Source organism: Scomber japonicus, chromosome 8, assembly GCF_027409825.1.
Source record: "Scomber japonicus isolate fScoJap1 chromosome 8, fScoJap1.pri, whole genome shotgun sequence".
In the NCBI taxonomy this organism is placed as follows: Eukaryota; Metazoa; Chordata; class Actinopteri; order Scombriformes; family Scombridae; genus Scomber; species Scomber japonicus.
In genome coordinates, this window is record NC_070585.1 from 9,252,980 (window position 1) to 9,264,515 (window position 11,536).

Genomic DNA, 11,536 nt, shown 5'->3' on the forward strand with positions numbered 1-11,536 from the left:
GTTTTACCACTACCTAATTACGTTTTATTATACTATGTGCTCTTCTGTGGCCAAGCCGCATTTGGTATCCCTTCATGAATTATTGGCGTGCTATTTTCACTTTTGTCCAGCAGAGGGTAGTGTTCGTGCAGAATTACCATTTGAATGTGACCACATGGCTGAATCCCACCACGTGTGTTCACATGCATTGTGATTCAGTGTTGATCAATGTTGGGACTTTCCCAAGGTGTGCCATGCCAAGGAAATACAAAGGTAAATACAGGGACTGACAAGGATTAATGACTTGTTTCCAGTGGAATAATATTTTTTTTTTTTTAGTACTGAGTAATTCCTGGTAGTACCATCAGGTAATAAAAGGAGTGGCCTGGTTGATTAGGATAATGTGCATGATTAAGATCATTATAGATTAATAATACAAAGAGCCGCTCAGCTGTTACCGGGAAAGTCTCATGTTGGTATATGATTGATGCATTTATGTTTTTCTCCAGTCTTCTAGCAAGTGCAGCTGGCCTCACCTTGACCCCAAAGGGAAAAGGGAAAGAAGTCTCTGTGTGTTTTTGTGTGCATTCTCTTCCTTTTATCTTTTAAAAAAAAACTATGAACAATATTATGAAAGGGAAAAGTGTGAGAGTGAACAAACTAAGATTTAGCTAAGTAATGGTGGGTTATTCCAGAGGAAATAAATTAAGATTAGGTCTAGTTTTAAATGTACACGTTAAGATAGGGTTGGGGGTCAATATAAAATAAATTTAAGCTGTTTTTTTTAATTATTATTTAGTAGGATTGATTTTATGAATGGGAAATAACTGAGGAATACAGCTGAGTGTATTCATGTGTCTGTGTGCAGACCTTGAGCTCTCTGTCCTGATACCAGGGACAAACTGAGAGACAAACAAACTGGTGTCTGGTATCACTGCAGCACTGGTTTGGGGGGAAACCTGACTGGTCATAGTTGCAGTTTCACTTTGCGCAATTCCTTGTGTACTTGAAAGTTGGGGTAATTCTCACTGTGATACTGTTTTCACTTGAAGTCTGCATTTGAAGTGTTCAGATGATACTGTAGGTGTATGAGCTTTGACACTTCTGAAATGTACTTTTATAGCTAATGTAGTATAAAGGCTTAAGCTAATCCTCGCTGAAGAAAATCATGTCTGGCCCCATAATATTTTCACGGTGTGCAGGATCATTTGGACAAGCTCGCAATAAAGATCATGATCCTTAAAGTGAGACTATGTAAGGTTTAAAAGATAAACTGTGCTCTTAAAAATGAAAAGTTGAATCCATTAGGAATACATTGCAAGCTTGCTCAATTTAGTACACTTAGAAGAATGAATTTTGTCTACAGGCAAGCATACAATTAAACAAAATTGGAAATAATGGATAATAATAATGGAGATAATGGATGCATATAAAGGGAAAAAAACATTTTTCACTATAGATTCTCAATTTTACTCTATTTGTGCTACTTTGATGCTACGTTTTGGCTTTTACCAGAAGTTATTGGCTTACTTCAAGTGAAATGATCACTTTCACCTGACATCTGTACAGCAAGCACACTGAACCACTGAACCAACAGAAAACACAAGGTAAGTGAAGAAGGTTGAAACTAATATTTATAGAAAGATTTACTGTAAACAGCCTGCATTGGTCATACCTGCATAACCCTGAGTCAGTAAAAATCAGGCAACACGTTAGTCATCGAAAAACAGACAACACTTGTGTCATATTAAAAGTCATAATAACTCAGAGGCATTTAGCTGACATTTACACCATCTAGCTGGACACACAAAACAATAACTGCTGGCTACAGAAGTGTGTCAACAACCTGTTGACAGAAACGTCCAGTGGAATAAATACCCAGATTCCTTCCTGCACATGTGGTGTTGTGATTAATGGTTTCATACAAAGCTGGCAGGACTTCCTAAAGGAAGAGAGACGGAGAAGGGTTTAAATAGCTCAGCCAGATAAAATTGAAACAGTGAATACAGGAGGAAAAAAAACAGTCTGAGAATGACTCCTATTTCCTGCTCTACATGAGGAAAGGTTACAGAGCCTGTCAGGCAAAATTAAAGTCCATGTGTCCTTGCATGTAGCTAAATGTCACAAGGGGGTGTATAAGAAACCGTTTTTTATAATGGCAGATACACTGTGTAATAGCATGTGATAATCTACTGATGTCATTTCTTTTCTTGTTATTGGAAGCACTGCAGGAATGTAAATGGGAGAAGGAAGAAGGAAGGAGGAGAGAAAAAACATGAATGCTCCTATGTCAGCCCGTCCCACTCCTATTCAGTACAAATGCAGCAGTGCAGAGCTGAGCCTGCATTCCACCGCTGCTGACGACTGATCTGACCCCACACAAACACACACACACACACACAAAGGCGCAATTACATGCTCTCACGTCACACACACACACACTCATACCGCACTCACAGAGGCACTGAAACTCATACTGGAGATGCTACCGGCTGCCGACCACTGAGTAAGTCCACTCTTCTTCCTCTGCTCTCTCTCATTCTCTTTCTTCTTTTATTTCTTTCTCCTTCCTTCTTTGCTGTGATTGCCATTCTATGACCTGTCTGAGTTCATTTATCTCTCACACTCTCCTCTGTCACTGGGAAACGGCCGGTGTTTTTCTCAGACGGGAGAGACTTTTCAAACTTTTCTCTCAGTATGCGACGCACACACCTTTCTCTGCTCTCCTCTCCTCTCCTCTGCCTTGCTTTTCTTGTTTCTTTCTTCTCTTTTCTCTGCATGTGAGCGGAGGCAGAAGCAAATCCCGGACCTATTTGCATGTTGGAGCAGAGCCAGAGTTGGATGCTTTGTCTACATATGTGAATAACAGAGTCGAGTGTATGGATGTTGATCAGCCGTACGCTTAATTTAGTTGTCCTTGCTGTGTATGAGTCGCTTGTTATTCTCTGTGATCATTTTGGCATGTTTATGTCTCGATTTAAATCATTCTTCTAAGTTCCAATGTGTACAGTTAATTATAGGAGCTGTGATGCAGGTATAAGTGATTCTTGTATGGAAAACTTGAGCAATTTGACACACAAATCTTCAAGTCAAGCCCAGTTTGAATTGTTCTTAAACACAGCTAATCTCAGAGGGCTTCAATTAATGAAAGCACCCTTCACTCAATAGACACTCACTGAGATATTCACTAGTACTGAAAGAGAGTCTCAGTGTGGCATTCAACGGGACAAACAGTCAGATTAATGAATGGATGCTGGTTCTTAGACTTAACAAGGAAGCTAATTATTCATAATTATAATGAATTCATCGAAACACCAACAGTTGAATGACAATGAGGTCTTAAAATAAGCTTTAAAAGTTGGGTTGAAAGTTTTGCCTCGTGGAGGAGGAGTGGATTAAGGATTGAGAACCTGGTTGCTACAGATTTACCTGATTATGTGTGAAGGGATTAATTCACTGCATGGATCCTGGTAATTTGGATTTAAAGTAAGATGCTCCCTTCATGTTTTTTTGCCTCTTTAAAAGAATATTTCAAGTTGCTGACATGGCTGCTAGCTGGAGTTTCATATACAGACACGAGACACTAAATTTAACTCACTGCAAGAATGCAAATAAGAGTAAAATCTAGCTACTCCACTCAGAAGAGAACCGGCACAGTCAGAAGTTTTGAATATTTTCAATTGATTTAGTCCTGCATCAGCTTTTAGAGGCAGAACATAATAGTCACAATACAATGTGCAATTATACAAAGTGTGATGTGAGGTTTAGTATAATTCTGTGGTTCAAACCGTCAATTTTGGCACACGTGGTCACATTTGAAACACTGACACGAGGGGTAATGTTTTACCTGAGTCACCTTTTACAATAATATCAGACTGACCTCACGCAGAGACCGGTGAACCGTTATCACACACACAATCCTATTGGCTCCCACTCAGCAACTCAGTGTTTCAAATCTATCCAATGTGTACATTAGGCGGTGGCTGTTGCTTTTATATGGCATGTTTACTCATAGTTTAATATGAAGAGTGGGTTTCTGGGATTTTCCTCTTGAGCATTTCCTGGCTGACTTCTTGCTATACTGGGCAGGGTGATGATGGTTATCAGTGTCACGTGTGGTAATAAGGTACTAAAAACATTAGGACTGTATTGTGTGTGTGTGTGTGTGTGTGTGTGTCTGTGTGTGTGTGTATTAGTAATGTTATGGGACAGTCACATTATGGGTACTTGCCTCAAAACACAAGTCCCAATAAGGTAAATCCTTACATTTAAGGGTAAAGGCTTGGTTTAAGGTTAAGGTAAAGTTAGGGTTAGTTTTGGGGGCAGGGGGGGGGTCTCGAGGAGATAAATATAAGTCAGTGTCCTCTGTGTGTGTGTGTGTGTGTGTATGAGAGAGAATGTGGGCCACTGTCCATGCTGAAATTCCAGTGAACTATTGCTGCTTTTTACTCTCTATCTCTGTCTGTTACCCCCAGATAGCACACAGCCATTAACACCCCACCCGAGTGTTTGTGTGTGTGTGTGTGTGTGTGTGCGTGTGTGTGTTGACATACTGAACCTGGCCCTGTTTGCCTTTCAATGTTTGAAAGCACAGTAGCATTCTCGTTGTCTACTGTAATGTAGAGTAAACACTGCACACACACACACACACACACACACACACACACACACACACACACACACATTACATTTGGCATTGTGGCTTATTTGCTTTGGGCCTATTGTGTTCTGCCAGTCAGAACAGGACTGAATGAAGGGGAAGGGAACAAAACACTAGATATAATCTCTCCCTCTCTCTCTCTCTCCCTCCCTCCCTCTCTTTCCCTCCCTCTCTCTCTCTCTCTCTCTCTCTCTCTCTTTAAAAAACACAACAGCAACCTTCAGAGCTCAGTTGATCCAGACATACGTGCACCTTCACCTCCAGAGAGCCTGACACACTTCCACTGCATCGAGGAAGACAAGAGCACTTGACAAAGGACACTACAGTGACCTCTAGCAGTTCACGCTATACCTGATCCCAGACTCCTTCAAAGAAAAAGGGAACCCGACTCTTGAGCAGAGCAGGAAAAGGAGCAATCGTACCCCACCGCTGAAACACAACCCGCCAGGGCAGAGACACACAGAGGGGCTGACGGACATCTCTAATACCCGAGGAACAGAGGCAGGATGCTGGCAAAAATCCTAGAGGACATGTGGGTAGAACCGGAGGTGCTGGAGGCCCTCAGTGAGGAGCAGAAGAGGATCCTGTTCCTCAAGATGAGAGAGGAGCAGGTACGGCGGTGGAGAGAGAGGGAAGAGAGGGAGGAGAGGGAAGGACAGATCAACAACAACACCAGACCAAAGAAAGGTGAGAGCGTAACACTGGCTTTACTGTACTGGTTAAACTGGTAGGATGACGTGCTACATAGAGAACACATACATCTCATTCATTACTCTACAGTAGGATATCCAGTAACACTCAGACTGAAGTAGCAACATATTTCTGTACAATAACAGGAAGGAACAAGGTAATGAGATGTGGTAACAAAACAATAGCATCTCTTATTTATTTACAGTAAACAGGGTTTTTTCACAAAGATGAATTAACAAAATTATTATAAATTCACAGAGCGAAGTGCATTTATTTTCTGTCTGTTAAATATAAGGTTACACTACTACTACAGCTGATTAGCTTAGCTTATCATTATAAAGACTGCAAACAGTTTGGCTCTGTAGGAAGGTGACAAAACCCAACTAGCATCTTCGCTAAAGCTCACTAATTAACACATTTGACATCTACTTTGTCATTTGTTGAATTGATATAGTTGTGGTTTGATAGGAGGTTATGAGGTAGACTTTTTGTTTTTCCCACACATAGTACCTTCCTGTCACAGTCAGGTTAGCTGTTTCCCCCCCCCCATTTTTAGTCTTCATGCCAAGCTAAACTAACCGGCTGCACCCTGTGACCTTTCATTTAACCGACAGATATGAGGACTTTGAAACTGCATTAAGGGCAATAAATGAAGCTGAAAGTATGATAGAACTAGACAATGAATGAATGAAATGAAGAATACATAGATTGAAATAAGGTTATCCCATACGTTTTGGTGGTTAATCAACAATTTCTTCACGGCCTGGAGGTGGTGCTGAAGGAATTTGGATTGATCATGTGACGTTTTGTATTTGTATAATCCCACACACGGCCCCAGTTAGTTGTCGAATAATATTCTGAAAAGAATCTATATGTAGATTTACTGTAACTGTAATTAATGACTATTTATTTGCATTGTTGTTTGCACCTAACTGTCGTCTCATGTAGTCCATCATCTCCTCTGTACTGTTCATTTAAAGAAGGATGAAGACAACCCCTTTAGGTGCTACAAACACACACTTGTGTTATCATATATTATTTATACATACTTTGTTACATGTGGCACATTTTTCAGTTTTTGTAAAATTGTCCATCTGAGCTCCCTTTACTAGCTGATGTTGATCAGTAAGTCATCTCAGCCCTGAGTGCACATGAGTAATGAAACACAGACACACAGGTTGTGTAGTCACACTCTCAGGTTACCATTCTGATTAATGTGTTTAGATTACATCCAAAGAAATATGGCCTTGACTCTTTACATTGCTGTCTCAGTAGCCCACTTCTCCCTCTGCTCTGCTCTACCTTTCTTACTCATTTAATCCACCCTTCCTACATTTAAGATGTTTATCTGACTCACGAGACCCTATCACCTCCACTGGCTGAGCTGCACAATGAGTGAGTGTTTGTGTGTGTGTGTGTGTGTGTGTGTGTGTGTGTGTGACAGATAGCCTGTATCACCACTAGTCAAATCTTTTTACCAGCTGAAATCTGAATAAGATTGAGTAAGCCCCTGTGGTTTTGGGCGTCGCCACGCTTTAAACCACATATTAAATGACTGTCTTTGTTTACCCAATCTCTGCCATGTCACCTGAGAGATGGTCGAGTATGTGTTTGTGTGTTTTTGTTACACAACATACAATCCAGCTTGTCGCTTTTCACTCTTTGTTCTCTGTGCTGCAGGCAGGAAAGACAATCCTTACCTGTCAAACAGGTAACTGTTACATGAACGCACAATTAGTCCTTCCTTGCAATTGAGTATTTCCAGTATGTGCAACATTTCTGGTTAATTTGTGGGTGCGGTTGCAATGAATAAAGAAACCTCAGAGTGAGTGTGATAATCAAAGCTCTTAAAGTGGCTGTGAAGAAAAAAGGTGTGTTACACAGACAGACTATGACTTATATCAGAGATGGTCTTTGTTCAGGTGACCTCAGACTGAGACGTTTACACAATGTACCCTTATGTGCTGTGTAACATTATACAAATACAAGTCAGCTCCCCAAATATGAACAGAAACAGTCAGTTCACTGTTAGGAGGTGATTGTTTTAACTCCTTGTATCTATTTATTGAGCTCACTGTCACTGGTAAAGAGTTAATCCATATTGATTTAAAAAAAGGCCGAAAACAAACAGCTGCTGCTCTGCAAATCTCTGAGGATTTGCAATTTCAAACCACACCCCAATCAGTGATGTCATAGCAGGTGTTTTACCTTTGACTACAGGCGCTGTAATGGAAAACACCTGTTATCACACATGGAGGTGTGGGGTCTATTTCTGCCTACTGTGTCACAGTGAGGTAACAACTAAAAATACTCCTGTTTCCATGATGGAAAAGTAATGGCACAAGAACAGTCATTGATAACTTTTTATTATATGTTGTGACATGCAACATTACCTAACAAAAAATATATTACTTGTTCAATTATCACTAAATTAAATTAGTAAATGTATTAATTTATAACAAATCAAATTGGATGAAAATACAGTAAAGTAGAATTAATGATTAAATGGATGTCCTGCTCAGCTGAGTCATTGCACTGTGTTGCAAAGCTAAACATTGGCAACATGTGGGCTGTTTCCCATTCAAACTTTAGAGCGAGTTTCATGTAGATCTGCTTACTCACTGATAGGGGGAGGGGGTATCTGGTGTTTACTAAATCCCCCATTGCAAAGCTCTAATCAAATAATGTATTGCAGTGACACATGATGAGGTTTTTCTTTCTTGAAAGGACACACAGAGAAAAAGATGCAAAATTAAAGAGAAAGAAAGAAGAAAAGAGTGCAAATGAAGAGCATAAAAGACAGAGTTTAACAGCGAGAGAGGACAGTCCATTGCTCTTTGTGTGATTCTCTCTGAGCTTTAAACTTATCGCACAGCACCACCTTCTGGATAAAAGCCAGAATAACAACCCATGAGGCAGCCGCATCCATCAAACATATAAAAAATAAGGAGACACATGCTTATATTTTTCTTTTCTTTTCTTGTCCTCTGTTCTCAGCTTCTACTAAACACGTGAGATGGCTGCTGGGTCGGGATGGAGACGTGAGCGTCATCGTGATCGGAGAAGTGGACGAGTTCCGGTCCTCCAAACTCCTTCAGGGTCTCATCAACAACAGGTAGACACACACACACAAAAAGAAAAAAGCCACAAAGGACTCTTAGAAATGTCATGATGTCTCTGTTTGGCTGACTCAAATGTGATCAGGATGGATAAAAGCAGACTCTGTAACAACAGGATGTGTTTTGTTACTGGAGAAGTGAAGCAACACAGACCTGCTTTGTTTTGCGGCTAGAAAGAGAGAAATGTGTTATCTTTTAATTAATTATTGTATAAAAAAAAACTCACCGATATAAAGATAAATGACAAGAAAACTACTCCTTACTTATTTAAGATAAAAGGAAAATCATCACATAAGAAGCTTTCTGCACCTTAATGAAGCCCTCAGTCTCTGCCACACATTACATAACTCTGATTGTCTATGATAAGATGAACAGTGAACTAAAGAGTTTCAGTCAGCGAGCCGCCTCCTCGTCCCAATTTGATTATAGAAGTTATTTGCCAAATGACTAACTGGAGGATTGATTCAAAGGTTGGGACGACTGTCTGCCCGGGACTTAAAATGGACGTCTTTGTCTTCCAGACTCCACAGTGATAATATGAATGGCATCCAGACAGCGGACTTGCTGCCAGGAAGAGAGGCCCAGCAGCTCGGCTTTAAAGAAGACATTCAGCTGCCCCTCACAGATGTTAGTGTGAGTTCATGTGTTTGAATGTGGGTTTGAAAGTCGGGGATGGTAAGATGAATATAAACCGAAGAATTCCGGAGTCTTATCATCATCAAATCATGTCCCGCATACACAGGATGACCGAGCTTCACCGAACGCTCAGCTGTCTGAAGACGAGATGGACTCCTGCGGCGCCGACGACGACCTGAAAGACCCCGCTGAGGACAGCGACAGTGAGTCAGGCGGAAGCTCGGACAACCTCAGCGACTGGGCTCCTCTCTACAGGCCACATTTTAGTAGCCATGGCAACCAGCCGCCACTCAAGGCCCAGCTGTCAGACGCAGAGAGGGACGACCCACAGGACAGAGGTGAGAAAACAAGAGGGGAGGAAAGCGTAGAGACAGAAATGATACAGATTCATGTGTTTTTATGATGGTCGTAAAAAGTAAAAATAATAGTTTTAATCGTTAAATGAAAGCTGCAGGTTGTGTATTGTTTGGTGTGGCACTCAACATACACAGGAAGTGTGTGTCTAAATCATTCTTTAATGTAAAATAATAGGACTAATAAGAGTAAACAAAAATTACTATTTCTCTGTTATCTTATCAAACAATGTATCATAACTCAGTTAAGTAACACAAAGCCTCACTAGCTTCCATCATAAATCATTTGGAAGCAATTTGTTATCTGCTTATAAAGACTACTGTTAGATTATGCAAGGAAGTACAGATGTTAACTGGAAGGATATTAGCAATGAGTAAAACTAACTTATAAAATGCCGAATTTTCAGCTCAGACAAAGCATAGAACCTGAATAACACAGTTTTTTTTTTTAAAAAAGCTCAGATAAAGTCACTGTACATTACCTGCACAGCACCAAACAGCAGACAGACCAAGTTAGCAACTAGCTGGTGAACAAAGTAGAACATTTAGCATCTATTGAGCCTGATATTTCCTCCAGGTGAACAAAATGCAACAGTGAATATTAGATTTACATTCATCAGGTCACCAGTCACACAACTCCTAATGAATGCTAATAATGCTCTGTGTCTGCTGGATGTTTAAACAGTATTTGCATACTCTATCTACTTCATGAGGTGAGATGTCAGTGTTGTGTTCACAGCTTGTTCCACTGCCCCTATGTGGCCCAAATAGTCCTGCTGTAGGTTAATGTGTGATCCAGCCTCAGTCATCCACACATTGCTGATACTCGTGCTCCTGATCATTTATCACACTGTGCAAACGGTAGCTTGTCATTTAGTCATTGGTGGACTCTCTCCCTCAAATCTAGTGGATATCAGCAGGTTGATAACAGATGGATAAAATCAGGGATTTTGGAAATTCACTTAACTCCTTTCTCTCCGTCACAGATATTGTGTGCCTTGAAGAGCAGAAGTCACAATATGGAGGTCGCGTGGCGCAGCTCAAGAAAGCTTTCGCGGACGATCCTCACAGCACACGACCTGCCTACACCAAGCCTCCCATACCTGCCAAGCCTGCTCATCTACAGGGAAGAAGCACACCTTTGATCCATTAGGACTTAAGGCGTATCCAGCGTGCTTTGAGACAACACGGTGACCCCAGAGAGCCAGAGCTTACTGTACTGAGTGTAACAAGCGCTGCACAGAAAATAATGACTCCGTTACACACAGTTGATCCAAGCCGCGGCCACATACAGTTCCTTAACAGGATCCTTACTTTAACCTGGGCGGTGAACTGAAATATACTTTGTTAGGCGTCAATTCGAGGACGGACCGACAGACAGAGAAGCGTCTGGGGGTGGAGTGAGTGAAAGACTTGAAAGCTTTTGAACTGAGGTCAACCTGAATGATAAAAAGTAGCAGCTTTGATGTCGCTGAGTTCAAATAACGCTCACGCAGTTTCTGTGATTGACAGACAGACACAGAGAGATGTCCAGAGAGACGCTCACAGAGACTTCTGACTACAGATGAAAAAGCACCTGTATGGCGGTTTACTTGTTAAATAAGTGTTAACAATGTATTATTATTATTATTAAGATGTCATAAGAAGAGGTTTTTGGGAACTGAAAAACATATATATGATAAACTATTGTGTACTGATCAAAAAGTGCATGTAATGTGTCTTTGTACTGCTTTAACTCCACTGACTTCCAGCAGCATTAACACTATCTTCATCCAGTGTATCTACAACTATCACATTGGTGCAAGGGTTTTTTTATGTTAAGTAAAAGGACTGAATTTATCCTATCTGGCTGAGTCTTTATTCTGACGGTGATTATAAAACATTTTACAATCTCTCATGTTTGCATTTGAACACACACACTCCCTCACACCTGCAAAAAAAAGTTTGAGGTTCAGTTTTATGCTCAATAAATCTTTTTGGCTGCTGTTTATGAAGGAAATCAATCCACCAACCCTGCAACTAGTGGCTGACCTGCTTCACCACCTGAGCTACTGTCACCTCATTATGTGCCTCCTGAAACATGAACCACCCCTTAATCA

General features: G+C 40.8%; 1 protein-coding gene across 4 annotated transcripts; it reads left to right on the forward strand.

Moving 5' to 3' along the window:
* The first annotated feature begins 94 nt into the window (after positions 1–94).
* zgc:92242 (uncharacterized protein LOC436899 homolog) lies at positions 95–11,239 on the forward strand. Of its 4 annotated transcripts, XM_053324385.1 has the most exons (8): positions 95–252; positions 1,495–1,586; positions 2,203–2,485; positions 4,854–5,326; positions 8,327–8,444; positions 8,970–9,081; positions 9,191–9,422; positions 10,424–11,239. In XM_053324385.1, the coding sequence occupies exons 4-8, from the start codon at positions 5,146–5,148 to the stop codon at positions 10,588–10,590; spliced, it is 810 nt and encodes a 269-aa protein (XP_053180360.1). In that variant the 5' UTR covers positions 95–252; positions 1,495–1,586; positions 2,203–2,485; positions 4,854–5,145; the 3' UTR covers positions 10,591–11,239. The 4 variants fall into 4 exon arrangements, with proteins under 4 accessions (XP_053180360.1, XP_053180359.1, XP_053180361.1 ...); XM_053324384.1 differs by lacking the exon at positions 95–252 and having other exon boundaries at positions 1,460–1,586; XM_053324386.1 differs by lacking the exons at positions 95–252; positions 1,495–1,586 and having other exon boundaries at positions 2,067–2,485; positions 8,970–9,075.
* The last annotated feature ends 297 nt before the right edge of the window (positions 11,240–11,536 follow it).